The sequence below is a fragment of the Aquarana catesbeiana genome, linkage group LG02 (assembly GCF_042186555.1).
Source record: "Aquarana catesbeiana isolate 2022-GZ linkage group LG02, ASM4218655v1, whole genome shotgun sequence".
Classification (NCBI taxonomy): Eukaryota; Metazoa; Chordata; class Amphibia; order Anura; family Ranidae; genus Aquarana; species Aquarana catesbeiana.
In genome coordinates, this window is record NC_133325.1 from 274,411,260 (window position 1) to 274,432,110 (window position 20,851).

Sequence of the window (20,851 nt, forward strand, 5' to 3'; positions counted from 1 at the left end):
GCTCCTTTAAGCGGGATAGCAGGCGCGCGCCCTCTGCACAGTGGGGGTGCCGATGCTTGTGACCACCGGTCACAAGAGGCAGAACAGCGACGTGTGTGTGTATAAACACACAAATCCCTGTTCTGTGAGGAGAGACAGATGGTGAGTTCCTAATAGCTACGAACCACGATCTGTCATCCCCTCTAATCAGTCCCCTCCTCCTACAGTTAGAACACACAGTCAGGGAACACAGTTAACCACTTGATCGCCCCCTAGTGTTAACCCCTTCCCTGCCAGTGACATTTATACAGTATTCAGTGCATATTTATAGCACTGATCGACACTTAATTATTGTATAATTGTCAATCATCCCAAAAATGTGTCATAAGTGTCTGATGTGTCCGCCATAATGTCGCAGTCACAATAAAAATCGCAGATCGCCGCCATTACTAAAAAAAAACAATAATAAAAATGCTATAAATCTATCCCCTATTTTGTAGACGCTATAGCTTTTGCACAAAACAATAACATACGCTTATTGTGATTTTTTATTACCAAAAATATGTAGAAGAATACATAACGGCCTAAACTGAGAAAAAAATTTGCTTTTTTTAAAAAAAACTGGGGCTATTTATTATAGCAAAAAGTACAAAATATTGTGTTTTTTCCAAATTGTCGCGCTTTTTTGTTTACGCGCAAAAAATAAAAACCGCAGAGATGATCAAATATCACCAAAAGAAAGCTCTATTTGTGGGAAACAAAGGACATCAATTTTGTTTGGGTACAGTGTCGCATGACCACGCAATTGTCAGTTAAAGTGACGCAGTGCCGTATCGCAAAAAATGCTCTGGTCATTGAGAGGCCAAATCTTCCGGGGCTTAAGTGGTTAATACTTTAGTTGTCCAATTGTTTTAACTTTGGTCACTCTAAATAAAATCCAAACTTGGCTTTGCTTCAAGGTGCCTTTAGGTGGACTTAGTTTGTCACTTTCAATTACCAGCTAGTTATCAAAGATATTCCCTACTACGCAATGTATTACTATGTACAAATGAGGCATTTTTATGCCTAACAATATGAAATGTCTCCAACATCCCCACCAAAAATGTTCAAGAAAATCTGCTGTGAGTTTAGAACTTGCATGGTCCTTTCTCAAATAGCATTTTTTCTAACTCCCTTTCATATATGATTAAATGGTAAAATGAGTACACTACCCAGTTTTCTTCAGAGGAATGAGACAACATGCTAGATAATTTAGGCAAATGTACTAAATCATTGTCTGTCAGGGAGACCACCATTAAAGTGGAAGTCCAGTCAAAAATGAAAATGTTCCTATTAATTAGTATGTTAAATATCATTATCTTTGATATTATTCATTTTCTGGCTAGCTGATTGCCTAGCTTAGATAGTCAAATCTCAGCTACTTTCTGTTCTTCAGGGACAACTCTATTTCCCTTTATCTGAATTTGCCAAGCCATCTTTCACTTCCTGAAAAGGTTGTCAGTGGTTCTTAGACCAACATGCCTAGTCCTGCCCAGTTCCACCTCCATCCCTCCTATCCTTCACAGATCTCCTCCTGTCTTCAAAGCCTCATTCTGTTTGGCAGTTTCTCCTGAGAGAGAGAGGGGGGAGGGAGGACAGGTTTTGGAAGTATGTTATGTTCACTCTTCATGGTTCCAGCAGCACATAGCACACACACTGTTTGTTAGAAACTGTAAGAGAGATTACAATACAACGCGGTGCAGATTTTCTACAGTGTACAACCACATGGTTGTTTCCGCATGGCACTGTGATGGGGTTGTTTTAATTCTTACATTTCTCATGAATTAGGATGTACAATACCTCCTTATTGTTGAGATGGCACTGGGCAGGGAACCTATGATCAGCTCCTCCCATCCTCTATACACCCACTGGCTACACAGGAACAGTGCCCCTCCCTGGAAGTAATGTCACTAGCTTTCAGTAACCACACCCACTGCCTGCTTTTTACACTCAGAAAGAAGTAGAATTTAAGTCATGTGACAGCACTGGATTTAGCAAAATAAAGGTAGAAAAACTGGGATTTTTTCATTTTGAGGCATAAGGCTGAACTTGGCTCACAATAATTGCAGGGGAGAATTTAGGTGTTAGGGTGGACTTCCATTTTAACCACTTCCGGACCGCTGCACGCCGATGTACGTCCAAACTTTGCCGGTGGATATCGTCGTTATGGCAGCAGCTAGCTGCCATAACCCCGGTATTCTCGTTTTCGTGCGGTGGCCGGCTTTCTGATAAAAGTGGTCCCTGCGGCGGATTCGCAGCGAGATCACTTTTAATTGGTGGCGGGAGAGGGCCCCCCCACCCGGCGCGATCTGGTGCCCTCCACCGCTTACCAGAGCTGTCGGTAGCGGCGGAGGCGATCGCGTCCGTCTCCCTTCTGTGAGTGGAGACGAGTGAGGCTAAGATGGCGCCCACTCGTCTCCATGACACTGCTTGGCAGAAGCAGCACGTCACTTCTGCCCACGCCTCTTAGGCATATCTTTTTCAATGTAATTTTTTTTAAATTACTTTTTTTTTTTATTGCATTTTAGTGTAAATATGAGATCTGAGGTCTTTTTGACCCCAGATCTCATATTTAAGAGGTTCTGTCATGCTTTTTTCTAGGATGTTTACATTCCTTGTAATAGGAATAAAAGTGACACTTTTTTTTTTTTTTTTTTTTTAAACAGTGTAAGAATAAATAAAATAATGTAAAATAAATAATAAAAATAGAATTTTTTTAAAAAAAAAACCTCTGTCCCGACGAGCTCGCGCGCAGAAGCAAACGCATACACGAGTAGCGCCCACATATGAAAACGGTGGTCAAACCACACATGTGAGGTATCGCCGCGACCGGTAGAGCGAGAGCAATAATTCTAGCCCTAGACCTCCTCTCTAACGCTAAAAACACGCAACCTGTAGAATTTTTTAAACTTCACCTATGGAGATTTTTGAGGGTAAAAGTTTGACGCCATTCCACAAGAGGGTGCAATTTTGAAGCGTGACATGTTGGGTATCAATTTACTTGGTGTAACATTATATTTCACAATATAAAAAAAAATTGGGCTAACTTTACTGTGGTCTTATTTTTTTATTCAAAAAAGTTAATTTTTTCCAAAAAAAGTGCGCTTATAAGACCGCTGCGCAAATACGGTGCAAAAAAAAGTATTGCAACGACCTCCATTTTATTCTCTAGGGTGTTAGAAAAAAAACATATCATGTTTGGGGGTTCTAAGTAATTTTCTAGCAACCTGTTTTAAACATGTAAACACCTAAAATCCAAAACGAGGCTAGTCCTTAAGTGGTTAAGTTACTTACTAGGTGGTATTTTACATCAGCAAAACTTCATGTTATATACCCTGGAGTCTCTCATTTGTGCTTCAGAGGCTGTACAGCTAGAGGTTCACTGACACTATCATTGACACTACCAATGTGCCTTTATTTTGCACCCATTTCAGCTATTCTCCTCCAAGAAGACAGACTCATCCACACCATTTGTGTTGCAACATTATGGGTTATAGCCTTACATTGTAAATCTTCAGTTATTCTATTCACTTTAGTCATTGACAGAATACCATTATGCTAATGGAAATATTTTACACCCTAATGATAAAATGTTTCTATTCTCTGCCAAGTGGGATACCTGGATCTCCTAAAAATGCTCTTTTCTGCTGTGACTTAGGTTGTACTTTATATGAAGTGATTCTAGTGGATTCCCACCCTTCCACACCGGTACCGCTCCATGTTAGCGGTAAAGCGGCGCTAGTTTTAATGGCACTTTACCGTCGTTTTAGCTGTCCTTTTTTGGCCGCTGGAGGGGCACTTTTAACACCCGCTAGCGGCCGAAGAAAGGGTGAAATGCGCCCGAAAAGCGCCACTTCAACAGCGGTGCCCATTCATTTTAATGGGCAGGGACGGTGGAGGAGCGGTGTATACACCGCTTCAAAGTTGCTGCCCCTTTCACACTAGCAGGCCGATCAGGTCCGCCTGTCCGTTTTTTAGGCAGACCTTCCAGTCCCCTCTATGGGGTGGGGGGTATCAATAGCCATGTGCCCGTTGACAGCCATTAACATCTGATCAGATCAAAACAGATAGATGCCATCCATCTGGCGGATCAGGGGACAGTCAGGTGCAAACAGACTGGTGGTCCATTTACATCTGACTGCCCATAAAGAGCAGGCGCTGCCTGTGTCCGCTCTGCAGGTTATTCACTTCCGAAGGGATTTAGACACTGCAACATTTCTCAACAGAACCCCAACATTGCATCAGATGCTTGTAATGAGTCACTCGCTGTCTTAAAGGGCTAGCGCACAGCTTGCAAAGCGTCTGAGCAATGCGTCCACACACTAGCAGCCAGACCCTCTGTGTTCCAAAGTGACTTCTCAGCGTTTCCTAGTGTTATCTCTGTGTCCTCAATTGTTCTTGATGTTCTCAGTGTATCCCAGCCTGCATTCAGCTCTGTGAGCTTTGTGTACTGCAGCCAGCCCTGTGATCCTTGTGTACTCCAACCCGCAGTCATCTCAGTGATCCTTGGCACTCCAGCTTGAAGCCGGTCTTGTTGCCTGTGTAATTCAGGCTCCATTCATCGTGTCTCCTTGTGCTTTCCAGCATGACTCTGGTTACCAGTACCTGCTAATGCTTAGCTTGTTTCCTTATCTGTGCCTTTTCGTGTTTCCATGCAAGCCTACCTCTTTGGACAGCGTTACCTGCTGCCCTGTGATGCCTTCATTCCAGTGCTACTATGGACTCTCTCAAGCGCATTTACTATTTTCCAGTAGCTGCCTGCTCAGGTTTGTTTGCGAGTCACAACCCAGGCGTTACCTGCAGCTAAACCCATCTCCACTATCAGAAGCTCTAATGAGGACAAGGTAGCTGTTTAGACTCTGCCCTTCTAAAGATTCTCATGTCTGCTGTCATGCAGGTATACTGCGTTATGCCCACCAACGCCTTCAGGTATCTAGCCCATATCAAACTCCAGGTAGCCATCAGTGTCTCCTGCATGGCCAACAGCACTGCCTAGTCTAAGCTGATGCTACCAACTCCTGGAATCCCAGTCCATCCCCTAGGGGGAACAGTTGCCCAGTCCATGATAAACCAGTTTTGCTCTATCCAAAATAAAATCAAGGGTTTTGTTGGGCTGAATTTACAACTGCTATCACATGTGTTGTTGGAATCATTGGTAACAAACTTCTCAAAAATAATTAAAATTGGTCACAATGGGAAAAATCAGTTGGAATCAATGAAAATATCCTCATGTAAAGTACACTGTATAAAGTCTTTACCAAACAATCCTTCAGTAAAAAAATGACAGGAATACTTCTGATCCAGCCTGTTCCATGGGACTTCTGTTTAAGTGATATTGCCTCTGAGGCTTCCTATCTATATTTTTAAAAATTGCTGTGTAACATGTTCCAAAACATTATGCTGTATGTACCTAATGTTAAAAGATTTCACATTCATGTGAGGCAACAACAAAAGATTAAGATAGCGAGACTGGGATGCAATGCAATCTATTATGCCATGTGGCTTTTTTTCTAGGAGCAAATTTTAACTGTCCAGGCAGCGACAAACACTGCCTATGCCACCAGTAGTAATGAATCACTTGTAAAATATATGGCATGCAACAATGAGAAAAATATTCTTACTTGCAACCTTGTATTCATTTCAAGAAAGTAGAAATTCTTTTTCGAGTCAACAAGAAACTCTACTGTCCCTGCAGATGAATATTTCACAGCTTTGGCAAGGGCTACGGCCTGTTCTCCCATTCCTTTCCGAGTTTCTGGATCAAGAAATGTGCTGGCAAAATGGAAATATGTATTACATGTTAATGCACATTTGGGGTCACCATTCTAATTTAAGGTTAAAACAAAAATAATCAAGTTGCAGTTCAGCACACCATCAAGACAACGCTCCACCAAAATCTTCACATGTACCCAGTGAAGTGAACAGCCTCAGATGATACACAGAGATTAAACAAATCCTCCTACATAGATTTAACTTGTTTATCTGCAGCCCTCTCTTCCCTACACCCCTTCTAAAGGGCAGAATTCTGTTAAAAACCTTCTCCATCTGATAGTAGCACAGAGGAGGGGGCAGAAAGGCTGCAGTTACAATGTGTGAGAGCTGATTGGAGGAAAGGAACAAGCCTCCCTCCACACAGCAGAACTGTGTTGTGAATAGACAAGCTGCATGCTGAGCTCCCTCCCCAACACAAATTTTATCTCATATGTCAGGAAAACTATCAGAAGTGACTCATGCTGATAACAGAGGAACGAAGCACCAGAGAGAAACAACAACTTTGAGCTTTGTAGAGAGATAAGTAAACACTACAGATATACAGTATGTGCTATGCTCAGATTTCATGACTGTGGTTTACAACCACTTTAAGTGCTTTAGGTACTCAGTAAAGTCATGCCTATTTGTCTGTGGATGTTAAATAGGAAAACGTATCCCTGTGTCATACCAGTATTTGTTTTTCAGTATAAGACATTATATACTGTATACAGTATATACTAATTATGCAATCTACACACATGCAAACACATTGTTTGATATTTAACCCCTTCGTACAGACAGAACACATATATGCAGACTCACTGGACTGGGCTTTTGCCGTGCGTATCTGTGTTCATCCCTGGAGCAGGCAGCGCACTCCCAGCACATAAACCAGGGTCTCGCCGAGAGCCCCGGGTCCCGTATAAACAAACAGGACCTGGAACTCTTGATTCTGATTGGCTATCATAGTGATCAGTCACTATGAAGCCACCCCTGTGTTTCTCTCTCTGCGAATGGAGGAGAAAGGATACATTGCATCTTTCTCTCTCCTAGCATAGAAAACAAAAGTGTAAAAAAAAAAAAAAAAAGCTAGATCAAGGTTTGATCTAGGTAAGTGCCAGGGTTAGTGTTTGGGTCATGTAAGGGTCAAAGGTCAAGATCAAGGTCGGTATATTTTGGGCAGATTTTTTTTTTTTTTTAAATTAGTATCAGGTATTTTAGGTAGGACAAAAAAAAGCAAAAAGCACACTATTGTTTCTGGGCTGTACTACGGGTACAAACAAGAAATAACATACACGTATGTGGTATCGCTGCCATCGTCAGGAGCAGGAGAATTTATTTTGGGCTGTTCATTAGTGGTAGGTTATGGTAGTAGCAAAAAATATACAATTAAAAAAATATATTTTTATTATCTATTTTGGGCCAGTTTTCTTTTGAGGAAAGAAAAATAAGTAGATATCCATTACCATTTACCACCAAATGAAAGCCAAATTTGTCCTGAAAAAAAACAGGGTATAATTCACCTGGATTGCATAAAGCAGTTGCGATGATATATATGGTTTCACAAACACATGCCAAAGTTGCAAAATTGTGCTTAGGCATTAATATTTGTTTTACCCTTAGGCGTGAAGGGGTTAAGGAAGACAAGAAAAATTGAAATATGCAAGATTATAAATTCTAATTGCAATTGCACTTGTATTTAGTTTGGAAAATGCTAAAACCCCCAAATAAAAGTACATTTAAATACTTAGATTTACCTTTTTAAATACATTCAGCAAAATCAGACCGGTGTGGTAGTTTAGGCAGTTTCGGCACCAAGTATTTTTTCAAGACAAGGTTCTAACCTAACCCCTTATCTAACCCACAAATAAAGTCTCTATACTTGCTTACACCCATAATATGATGACATGATAACGCATCATGTCAATATTGTACACTAAAAACAAAAGTTCCAAAAAGGCTTCCACAAAATAAATATTTGCACAAAAAACAACTGCTTCACAAAAAAAAAAAAAAAGGAAACCAATTGTAAAAAAAAAAATGTAATTTTTTTGGGGTAACGGTTACCTTGTCTTGTCAGGTATCTGCTCCCACTTCCACTGGAATCACTGAGGAATTTCACACAGCGCAGCGCGGCTCGCACATTCACAATGGGGAGCTGGCTGTGAGCCACAAGGAGTCACAGCCAGCTTCCGGCAGTAAACATGCCGGAGATGGGGACCCGAAGACTGATAAAGAATCAATCTGAATGAGAACAGCACTATCCCTGAAAAGGTAAGTGTTCTTTTATTAAAAGTCAGCAGCTACAGTATTTGGTTTGATTTTTAATGTTTTTAAAGAGACTGAAGAACCTCTTTAACATAACAGCCGGATCCAGTAGTTCTTGGCACAGTGCAGCTTTCAGTGTTACAAGCAAATGTAAAAACAGTAAAAGAAAAATAAATTTAAAAAAAGTGTGTACAAGAATGTCCTTGACCCATATATAAAATTTAGCTTACCCTAAATAATTTTGTCAATATGTGTGTTATACACACACGTTCTGCTTCTTGCTATATAGTGCTATACAGTGGTTCTAATTTAGTCTAAAGGGTTGGCTAAGTATTCAGAAAAACTCCCTACCCTTCTGAAAGCTGATGCCCATCAAACCGCCCCCCTCCACTACCTCCACTCTCTATGCTTCTTCCTCTATCTACTCTCCCCCAACTGTTCACTACAGCTTGATGCTCCCTCCCCAATAGTATGATCTGAGCATAAGCGCCATCATATAATATCCCTCCCTATACTGTCAGTTAGACTTTGTACCCAGTTTTGAAATTTCTTCCACACACTTCTCCTTTACTGTACTTCCATATTCAAAATTTTTGGTTTCAGATCAAGATATATAAAGCAGTTTATGCATTTTCACCACCAATCTCTCATTTGGAGGAACGTATTGCACAATCCCTTAACTTCACTTGAAACCTTGAGATGCTTCACCTATACGATTAGTCCCCTACATATGAACCTTCAAGTTGCAAACTTTTAAAGATGTCCAATCGTGTGTTAGTTGACATTTGTGGTGGTTGTGGTTCTGTGTACTTATACAGTACTGTATCTATATTTCAACCTTTTTTCCCCCATGTATTATTTGTGTGAAATGTGTTTAAAACCAATTCCAGTAAAAATTTGGGCCGATTGTATTGGTTGGGTACCTTTGTTGGACTTACAAAAATTGGACTTACAAACGTGCTTTCGGAACACGTTTGTATATAGGGGACTTACTGTACTTTTATGCTATATTTGTCCTATCAATGGCAGGGCTGCAATGATTAGAGTTGCTAGTGTACAAATATCTACGTAGCCCACACTTTTTTTTTCTTTTTAAGGTAAGCACTGCAGCAAAAAAACGGAAAATTGTATCATAATTACCGTAATTTTCCTTTCCTGACGCCAATCCATGGCAGCATACTAGTGATAGGCTCCGCCTTTCTCCCCTCCCTCAGGACCAATGAAATAGCATAAATTAAAGGCCCGCCCCATTCCCATTCTTCGTAATTAGCTTGATACCGAAAACGCACAAGGGTGGGTCCGTATGCTGCCATGGATTGGCGTCAGGAAAGGAAAACTACGGTAAGTATGATACAATTTTCCGTTTTCCTGACGCCACCATGGCAGCATACTAGTGATACATATCCTAGCTGACAGGGTGGGTTCTACTTAACAAACCAAAATAATTATTGTATATATTTTCAAATGCGACAGAAGACTGAACCGTCATTCCTCCGAAGCCCACTGATGACAAGGCACCCAGATCTATTCTGTAAAGGTTGGAAAGGTATGCTGGGAAAAACATGCCACTTTCCTTTAGAATGAATCCATAGATGCTTTTAACTGGGCCGCCTATGAGGCCTCAACCCCTCTCGAGGAGGATGCATCCTGTCACTGAAGGAGACTCATGACCCATTTCCCATCTGCACAACCAATCTTGCTAAAGTCAAGGAGGCAACCTCTCTTGCCTGATGAATTCCATCTGGAACAGTGAAAGACTTATCATATGAACTGAAAAGAGCAATTGTGGACAGAAACTTCTTTAAAGCTCTGGGAATGACCAATTTGTGTGGTTTTCTTGCTTGAACATCTGGAAAGTTAGGCAATGGACAGATGATTGATAGATGGAGGGCTGTCGCTACCTCTGATATAAGCTGAACTACAGGATGCAGCTCTACTCCTGTAACAAAAGCAATATGCTTTTCTGAAGCTCTATGGGCTTGAAACTCAAACAGACTTCTGTTTGACTATTTGCGCTAAATACTGGTTAGTAAGTGATGTCTTAAACCGAACACTGCCCTGTTGGAGTAAACAGTTGAAATAAACCCCAACAGCATCAAAAGATTTTAATTGTGAAAGATTCTCTCTCGCGGTTGACGAAGCCTCCTGACTGTCTTCAAAAACTAAAGGGCCTTTGGCCAAATTAAACCTTGTTCTTGCTGACATCTGCAACCTCAAAAGAGTATAGGGTAAGGTTCATGTCCAATCTGACCTACAAGAAGACCAGAACAGCTGCCCCCAGAGGCGCAATAAGAATAATATCTTGCCATGCAAAATAGAAAAAAAACACAAGTTTGTTCCAGATCTTGGCATAGAGGCTGTTAGTAGAGTGCCTTTCGCACCCCCCAAAGTAGAGCTCACTCTTGGAGCAACTCTGGAGCAATCTAGGTTCTGCGGCTTCCCCTTCCCGCCATTATGCTTGCATCTCTGGTCTGTGCATGTGTGAAGGGGAATCGACTTCTGTATTCTGAAGTAGATAGCCAGGAAGCACTAAGACTCCTATGGTCAGAATGGAGGGGTGGTCGTGACTACCATGCTCATTCTTGACAGCTTCCAGAGGAATTTCATTACGAGAGAAGTTGGGGAAACATATACAGTAGGCTTGATTGCAGTTTCATGGAGAAACTCAGCTTCTATTCTCCGCTTTGGGGAGCGGAAACAGAGTCAGAGCTCTTCTTAAATTGGCATTTGCTGTGAGAAGCAAAGAAGCCTGTCTGTGGTAGGCCACCTGTGGACAAGCTTCCCCCTCATGCTCTGGCAAGCTTGCATGATGGACAGTATGTCCGTGTATTTCAGTCCCCTAGGAAGTAAATTTCTTCCGGAATTTGCTGGCGATCTTCCTACCCAGACATTCTGGGTTCTACATCTCTCAATAGCATATTGCCGCCAGATCCTCCCTGGAGCTGAAAATACGCAATTGCTGTCCTGCTGCTCAACCGCAAGATGACTGGTCACCCTTGATTCTGGGTAGCAAGGTCAAAGTGATAAAAAAGGCTGCCTGACCTTCCGGCGCTTTCGAGACTACCTTCCTTGGCTAGCAAACTCCGCTTGCCTTGACCGAACAGACCCTCGCAATGCGCCTTCCAGGCTGTATTGCCGATATGATTCATCACATTGATCCAGTCAGATGGTTTGTGACATCCTCAAAGTCTTTCCATCACCGCGGACCGCTATACATGCTGCGTGACACTGACCATAGCTGCGCCGGATCCTGTTTCCTCTGTTGTAGTTGAAACTAGCAACGGTGCCCATGTACCCAAGATATCATCGGTATGAATGACAACATTACAGCCAGGAGGCTGAGACACCTAGAAGTCCTCCAGGAAGTAGAGGAATCTGATCTCAGAATTCTCCTTATGACCGTCACCGTCCTTTTCTGATGGAAGCAAAACAGAGGAACCAGTAGAGCTCCCACAGGCACTTTAACTGTTGGAAAACAAAAGTTGGCATTTTTTTTTTTTTTTTTTAATGTAGAAAGGAATGATGCCCAGGTAGTGGCAAATCTGGAGACCCTGTTCTCCAAGAGGAACTTACATGGCACTGAAACCTCTGTGAATATTCTTAGAGATATTCATAGGCTAAAAGGTAGGTTGATAAAGCGGAGATGTGTCCAACCAATCAACAAATTTACTTACTTTGGAATAAAAAAGAAAAGAAAACATTTTCGGGTTGTGAGGCTAAGAATCCTGACGATCTAGCGAAAGCCTCCAGCCATCTTCTGCAAGCAAATGCTTCTCTCCAACCCCCGCAACCTACAAACAGGGGTGGGTAGGAAACCTACAATCTCTCCTGTAAGATGGGACCAGGACAGCTCCCCTCTGAGTCTGAAGTGTCTGTAAGTATTGTAACCGCCGTGGTTGCGGTGGATCTGGCAGCTCCGAGGATGAGAAAAAGGTGCGGAGAAGGAACATTGAGGAATCCACCGCAGTGACCATGAGTGCCTATCCTCCAAGGATCTGCACAATTCACTGTCTAGTAACCCATGATGCGTGCCCACTGGAACTTACCTTAAAAGTCTGGGCATGCACCCGGTAAAAGGGTTTTGTGGGCACCTGTGGTACACCCAAAAATTTTCATTTATGGACCTTATGAAAGGTTGCCCCTAGAGGAGCGAACCTAGTGGGAGAAACATATTTCTCCCTGTATTTTATGTAATATATATATATATATATATATATATATATATATTTTTTTTTTTTTTCTTTTTACTTTCCTGCTTTCTGTTATGGGAGAAGAACATACCCTCCTCCTGTCACTTCCAACATGGCTGTCTCTGGTTTCATATCAAACAGAGATCTTGCACTATAAAGTGACTATTCCAATTTTGTTTCTAGGAAGCCAAACACAGCCCCGGGTCTTAACCCAATGGGTACCCCTAGCCGTAACGGAGTATAGCATTGCCTTGGCCAGGCACCAGGTTGAGACTATTGCTGCTTCTGCAGGGAAATTTGCCAATACATCTTGGCCGGGTCCCAAGATATCACCCCTAAGGATTTCCTCTCCAACCATATCCTTGGAGCAGAAACCCAAAGTACCCGTCACCAAGGTAAGGGCCTCTGTTGAGTGGCAGGCCCTTCCCAGCCGCCACCCTATTGGACAACAGCCGGTCCCACTGTAGGCATGGATTTCAGCGATGCTATATCCGCCTTAAATTAAACCAGTTTCCTAATGGAAAAGTGATTGCTCATTGAAAGGGTAAATATGACTTTGTCTTTTAACCCATGTAACGGTCTGCATGACTGCCTGGATGCACAGTTCTCCAAAGAAAAACTGACACCAAGTAGCTCCAGATCTTCCTCTGGTGCAAGGGAGCTAAAATCATTTGCAGGCTGCACCCCCTCCTCAGGAGTACTGAGAGGATGAGTGATCCATGAGGCAGATTGTTCTGCTAGTAGCTAGACCCGCAACAAGGGGGCTGACTAGCTAGAGTAATTACAGTGAGTTTAAAACAGAAGTTTTGTGCCACCTTATAAGTAATAAGGACATTCGGTATTACCTGTCAGCTGCAAACTTCAACCAGACCGACTTCACTCACCAGCCTCCTGGGCATAGGCACTGCGCCACAGGTCCTGCAGGACTCTTGTTGGGGTGCTGGGTCTGAGAAAGAACAGCTAAGATGTTTTCCTTGGAACCTCTCTCCTGAGTGGGAGCGACATCCGAGCTATGCTCCTCTGAAGAACGTCCGCCTTTCTATGGCCTCTGGCTCTGGCCTTTGAGAGCGTGGGTGCGTGGAGCTGAAGCAATCCGCATAAGAGGGCACTCTTTTCCTGAAAACTTACCGACACATGGTCCCCACCCTAAGTGTTGAGGGTCTTTTGTATGGGTGGTGACTGATACTCGAACCATGGAGAAATGGGACGACCAGCTGAGAGATGGACAAAGCCGCAGAAAGACAGAGAAGAGGAAAAATAGATAAGGCAACAGCGACTTCGCTTCTCACTCTAATAATGTATATCTAAATATATACATCTACACTCTCTCCTTTCCCTTTTTTTTTTTTTTTTTTTTTTAAATATGCATGCATATATAAATACATGCACATACCGCTCCATATAACACCCCCCACACACATACATACCAACCAACATAAGAACACACACAAACATATACATACTGCAGAGGGTAAGCCTGGGGCAGGGTTAAGAAGGGGTTAATCGAAGAGGGCAGATATTTCCCCTTCAGACCTGCTAATTGTCAGCTGGGTTGAAAGACTCAGAGAAGAGCTGTTTGAGTAGGAATGAGAGACACAGGAGCATGCTGTGTGAATATGTCCATTGCTGGAAGGTGTGCTGGGTGAGCTTACCCACATAAAGACTGTAGCTCTGATTGGAGCCATGAACGGTTACCTATAAGCCTGTGTGCTGCTGAACTGTGAGCTGTATCTGTGTGCACAACCGTGTGACAAGACAAGTCTGTCTATCTTATGTTTAATTTGCCATTTTGCTGAATAAAGCCACTTTTGTTTTAATGGGCTGTCTCTGAGCCAGCTGTCCACCCCTCTGATCCCCTACAATACACACACATTATATATATACTTGTATGTGTGTGTGTGTGTGTGTGTGTGTGTGTGTGTGTGTGTGTGTGTGTGTGTGTGTGTGTGTGTGTGTATATACACACACACCCACACATATACACGTATACAAGTATATATATATACACACACACACACACACACACACCCACACACCCACACACACCCACACACACCCACACACACCCACACACACACCCACACACACCCCCACCTACCCCAAACCTATACATACACAACCTACAAATATAAGCTATACCTACAGCCGGCCTAGGACAGAGAACCTGTCTAGGGGGAGTAATGTACCCAGACCAGTGCCACTGCAGGAGAAAAAGAACAGGAGGTGCAGAAAGTGAGAAAATGACAGGAGACAAACAAAGGCAAAGGTAAGAAGGATGCAAAGCTGGCCTCCCCAAACCCAACAAGCGTTGCAGACACCAACCTTAAAGGCAGATTTCATTCCTAAAGAGGAAAAACTGCTCAGCTCCATCAAGACCCACAGAAGGAGCTCCCAAGCTACTCTGGCGCTTTTAGCAGCCTGATACTGGGACTGGGAGAGGCTTAACCCAGCCGGCAGCTGCCTGGAGGCAGAGGGGGGAACATAGTACTGCTTACTCTTCACTGGTGCGTGGAGGTATGAGGACAAAAAGAAGAAGAATGGGGCGGGGCCTAACTGGCCTTTAATTTATGCTATTTCATTGGTCCTGAGGGAGGGGAGAAAGGCGGAGCCTATCACTAGTATGCTGCCATGGTGGCGTCAGGAAACATAAATAAGATACTTTCAGGGGAAAAAAAATTACTTTCATTTTAACCACTTCCCGCCTGCCATATAACAAAATGACGGCCGGAAAGTGATTCTGTTATCCTGACTGGGCATCATATAACCCTTAAACTGACCATACAGTGGCACATTTTGTCTAGTTCCATAACGAGCCAGGTAGAAAATTATGGACCAGACAGTGGCTGCATCCAGATGCAAAGTTCAGGTATTGATAGCTGTGGGTGCTGGCTATCTGAATACGATATTTAGCAGGAAAGAGTCCTCCATACATGTTGTTTATTGTGAATGGGAGGGGGCTGAACGAGAGAAATCTTATGTTGTATGGCAAGCTTAACCCTAAACTTTGATCCCACAACCTTTGACCTTAATGTGATTGTAAAGTCTTGTTTTGTTTCCTATAAAAATAACAAACATGTTATACTTACCTGCTCTGTTGCAGTGGATTTGTACAGAGCAGCCAAGATTCTCCTATTCTCAGGTCCCTCTTCTGTGATCTCGGCCCTTCCCTCCTGTTCAGTGTCCTCACAGCAAGCAGTTTGCTATGGGGGCACCCGAGCTGAGTCACAGCTCCATGTGCCCATTCAGACACTGAGCCCCGACCCAACCCCGCCCCCTCTCTCCGATTGGCTAGCTGACTTTGAATGACAGCAGCAGGTGCCAATGGGGCCGCTGCTATGTCTCAGCCAATCAGGAAGGAGAAATTCGGACGGTTGAGACTCGTGGGACATCGCTGGAAAGAGAGGGACCTCAGGTAAGCATTAGGGGGGCTGAGGGGGGCTGCAAACAGAAGATTTTTTATCTTTATGCATAGAATGCATAAAGATAAAAAAACCTTCTGCCTTTAACTGTAACTTTGAAAGTTCTTTACACAGGCCACAAAATCACCTAGTACATGATATTTTTGCATGCATGTTTAAACCCTGACAAAAAAAAAAAAAAAAAATCTAGAAAATTGCCAAAGTTATCAAATACAGGTTTCTGTAATAATTTTTGGTACAAATTAACAAATAAAAGACAGGCTTTCAAACATGGTAAAACAGGAACTTTTAACTGTGCATTCACAAGGAATTGTCTTTATAGGTTAAGGTATGAAAAGCAGAATGGGGGGGGGGGGGCACAACTAGCACCCATTCTGCCTATCAAATGCAGATCTATCTTTCTGGACAGTTCAAAAAAACATATGCACTTTCACAAAGCCTACATGAAGAGGAAATAAGCTAGCATATGTTTAGAATAAATCTGCTTTAGGGAATATACAAGAAAAATAATTAGAGATAACAAAAAAAACATTTTATAACGACCTTCTGCAGTAACAAGAAGGGATCTCTTCAATCACATTTCTGTCTAATATTTTGACTATTATCCCCACTGTTAAAACTTGTATGCCTGACTTAGTCTAAATAGAGAGCATAACAGCCAAATTGACTACAATTCCAGTCACGAATGCCTACAAGTACCGCCAGCCATTGCGATTGAGGGCTTGTAGTTCTCAATGAACTGAGGGCGCTGGTGAGCACTTTCCATTGATCCTTCCTGCTCTCAGGTAACTGCCTGCCTGTACAAGGTATGGGCAGACAGCTATCCTGAGAGTCTGTAGGAGCTTGAGATTGCACCCACAACCTACTGATTGCGGGTGAAATGCTCTTCAGGCAGCTTAGAAAAAAATGAATTTTTTTACCTGGAAAAAAAAATGTGGGTTTACTTTTTCGTTTGTTCAAAAGGTGAACGTATCATTTAACCACTTCAATACTGGGCTATAGTCATATGACATCCGCAGATGGGATCTCCCATCCTGGGCGGGTGTCATATGACGTCCTCGGCTTCTTTACCATGTGACCAGCTGTGTCCAATCACAGCCAGTCACATGTACGGTCTACATGCACGGCGTCGTGGGCGCCCCTAGGGCGCACGCAGAGCGGCGAAAGGGGACGAGGCTCGTCACCCTGACACAGCCCTACCCTGATCACAGTAAAGAGCCAATGAAATTGGCTCTTTACCACATGACCGGCTGTGTCCAATCACAGCCGGTCACAGAATGTCAACCTGAGACAACCAATGACAACCCGAGTACCTGTCACAGCCCATCTGAGTACCCGAGTACCTGTCACAGCCCATCTGAGTACCCGAGTACCTGTCACAGCCCATCTGAGTACCCGTCACAGCCCATCTGAGTACCCGAGTACCTGTCACAGCCCATCTGAGTACCCGAGTACCTGTCACAGCCCATCTGAGTCCCCGAGTACCTGTCACAGCCCATCTGAGTCCCCGAGTACCTGTCACAGCCCATCTGAGTCCCCGAGTACCTGTCACAGCCCATCTGAGTCCCCGAGTACCTGTCACAGCCCATCTGAGTCCCCGAGTACCTGTCACAGCCCATCTGAGTCCCCGAGTACCTGTCACAGCCCATCTGAGTCCCCGAGTACCTGTCACAGCCCATCTGAGTCCCCGAGTACCTGTCACAGCCCATCTGAGACCCCGAGTACCTGTCACAGCCCATCTGAGACCCCGAGTACCTGTCACAGCCCATCTGAGTCCCCGAGTACCTGTCACAGCCCATCTGAGTCCCCGAGTACCTGTCACAGCCCATCTGAGTCCCCGAGTACCTGTCACAGTTCATCTGAGTCCCCGAGTACCTGTCACAGTTCATCTGAGTCCCCGAGTACCTGTCACAGTTCATCTGAGTACCTGACACAGTCCATCTAAGTACCAGTCACAGTTCATCTGAGTACCCAATTACCTGAGTACCTGTCACAGTCCATCTGAGTACCTGAGTACCTGAGTACCTGTCACAGTTGATCAGAGTATCTGTCACAGTTCATCTGAGTACATGAGTACCTGTCACAGTCCATCTGAGTACCTGACACCACCCATCAGAGTACCCGAGTACCTGTTACAGTTCATCTGAGTACATGAGTACCTGTCACAGCCCATCTGAGTACCTGTCACTGACCCATCAGAGTACCCGAGTACCTGTCACTGACCCATCAGAGTACCCGAGTACCAGTCACTGACCCATCAGAGTACCCGAGTACCAGTCACTGACCCATCAGAGTACCCGAGTACCAGTCACTGACCCATCAGAGTACCCGAGTACCAGTCACTGACCCATCAGAGTACCCGAGTACCAGTCACTGACCCATCAGAGTACCCGAGTACCTGTCACCAGGCCGCCAGAGTACCTGTCACCAGGCCGCCAGAGTACCTGTCACCTGTCACAGCCCATCTGAGTCCCCGAGTACCTGTCACAGCCCATCTGAGTCCCCGAGTACCTGTCACAGCCCATCTGAGTCCCCAAGTACCTGTCACAGCCCATCTGAGTCCCCGAGTACCTGTCACAGCCCATCTGAGTCCCCGAGTACCTGTCACAGCCCATCTGAGTCCCCGAGTACCTGTCACAGCCCATCTGAGTCCCCGAGTACCTGTCACAGCCCATCTGAGTCCCCGAGTACCTGTCACAGCCCATCTGAGTCCCCGAGTACCTGTCACAGCCCATCTGAGTCCCCGAGTACCTGTCACAGCCCATCTGAGTCCCCGAGTACCTGTCACAGCCCATCTGAGTCCCCGAGTACCTGTCACAGCCCATCTGAGTCCCCGAGTACCTGTCACAGCCCATCTGAGTCCCCGAGTACCTGTCACAGCCCATCTGAGTCCCCGAGTACCTGTCACAGTTCATCTGAGTCCCCGAGTACCTGTCACAGTTCATCTGAGTCCCCGAGTACCTGTCACAGTTCATCTGAGTCCCCGAGTACCTGTCACAGTTCATCTGAGTCCCCGAGTACCTGTCACAGTTCATCTGAGTACCTGACACAGTCCATCTAAGTACCAGTCACAGTTCATCTGAGTACCCAATTACCTGAGTACCTGTCACAGTCCATCTGAGTACCTGAGTACCTGTCACAGTTGATCAGAGTATCTGTCACAGTTCATCTGAGTACATGAGTACCTGTCACAGCCCATCTGAGTACCTGACACCACCCATCAGAGTACCCGAGTACCTGTTACAGTTCATCTGAGTACATGAGTACCTGTCACAGCCCATCTGAGTACCTGTCACTGACCCATCAGAGTACCCGAGTACCAGTCACTGACCCATCAGAGTACCCGAGTACCAGTCACTGACCCATCAGAGTACCCGAGTACCTGTCACCAGGCCGCCAGAGTACCTGTCACCAGGCCGCCAGAGTACCCGTCACCAGGCCGCCAGAGTACCCGTCACCAGGCCGCCAGAGTACCCGTCACCAGGCCGCCAGAGTACCCGTCACCAGGCCGCCAGAGTACCCGTCACCAGGCCGCCAGAGTACCCGTCACCAGGCCGCCAGAGTACCCGTCACCAGGCCGCCAGAGTACCCGTCACCAGGCCGCCAGAGTACCCGTCACCAGGCCGCCAGAGTACCCGTCACCAGGCCGCCAGAGTACCCGTCACCAGGCCGCCAGAGTACCCGTCACCAGGCCGCCAGAGTACCCGTCACCAGGCCGCCAGAGTACCCGTCACCAGGCCGCCAGAGTACCCGTCACCAGGCCGCCAGAGTACCCGTCACCAGGCCGCCAGAGTACCCGTCACCAGGCCGCCAGAGTACCCGTCACCAGGCCGCCAGAGTACCCGTCACCAGGCCGCCAGAGTACCCGTCACCAGGCCGCCAGAGTACCCGTCACCAGGCCGCCAGAGTACCTGTCACCAGGCCGCCAGAGTACCTGTCACCAGGCCGCCAGAGTACCTGTCACCAGGCCATCAGAGTACCTGTCACCAGGTCATCAGAGTACCTGTCACCAGGTCATCAGAGTACCCGAGTACCTGTCACCAGGCCGTCAGAGTACCCGAGTACCTGTCACCAGGCCATCAGAGTACCCAAGTACCTGTCACCAGCCCATCAGTGTAACAGAGTACCTGTCTCCAGCCCATCAGAGTACATGAGTACCTATCTGCAGCCCATGCCTCATAGAATATACCTTGGGGTGTTTGCTTTCCAAAATTGGGTCATTTTGTGGGTAATTGCACTGTCCTGGTGCTTCAGGACCTTCAAAAGTGTGATAGGTAGGAATGAGATGTGTAATTTATGCTCCTAGAACGCCTGAAGGTACTACTTTAATGCTGGGCCTCTGAATGTTGCCTGGCTGTGTAAAAGTCTCACACATGTGGTATCGCCATACTCAGGAGTAGCAGAATATACGTTGGGGTGTAATTGGAAGTATGCATATGCTGTGTGTGAAAAATAACTTATTATTATGACAATTTTGTGAAAAAAAAAAAATCTTCATTTTCCCAAGAATTGTGGGAAAAAAATACAACTTCAAAAACTCACCATGCCTCTTACTAAATACCTTTGACTGTCTACCTTTCAAAAAGGGGTCATTTAGGGGGTATTTGGACTTTCCTGACATTTCAGAGCCTCAAGAAATGAGATAGGCAGTCAGTTCATCAGGTGTGATGAGATGTGATCAATTTTCAATGATTTGCACCATAGCTTGTAGACTCTAACTTTCACAGAGACTAAATAATATCCACCAATTTGGTTTATTTTTACCAAAGAGATGTAGCAGTAGAAATTTTGGCCCAAATTTACGAACAAAAATGACTTGTTTGCAAAATTTTATCATAGAAACTAAAAAAAAAAAAAAAAAAGTGTTTTTTTTTTCAAAAATTTTCGCTCTTTATTTACTTATATCACAAAAAATAAAAAACACAGTAATTGGCATTTAAAGTGTGAGAGCGCTGAAAGCTAAAAATTGGTCTGGGAAGGAAGGGTGTATAAATGCCCTGTATTGAAGTGGTGAAGATTACTTTGATAAAGGAATCCTCTTAAAGAAATACTATACTCAATAGATTATTTTTACAGAAAGCAAAACAACTAACTGGTCCTGACAGGAAATCCAATCAAATTTGACAAAATCAATCCTTATTTTGTACGCATAGAATATTTATTTGGGCAAAAGATCACTTGAAGTAATAATATCTGTGATCAATC

General features: G+C 44.5%; 1 protein-coding gene across 1 annotated transcript in view; it reads right to left on the minus strand.

The window, feature by feature from the left end:
• Nucleotides 1–20,851, minus strand: part of PCCA (propionyl-CoA carboxylase subunit alpha) — a 1,163,293-nt gene that overhangs the window by 704,710 nt on the left and 437,732 nt on the right. The window contains exon 12 of the mRNA XM_073614439.1: nucleotides 5,640–5,790. Coding sequence (XP_073470540.1) covers nucleotides 5,640–5,790 — 151 coding nt within the window. The remainder of the gene's footprint in view (nucleotides 1–5,639; nucleotides 5,791–20,851) is intronic.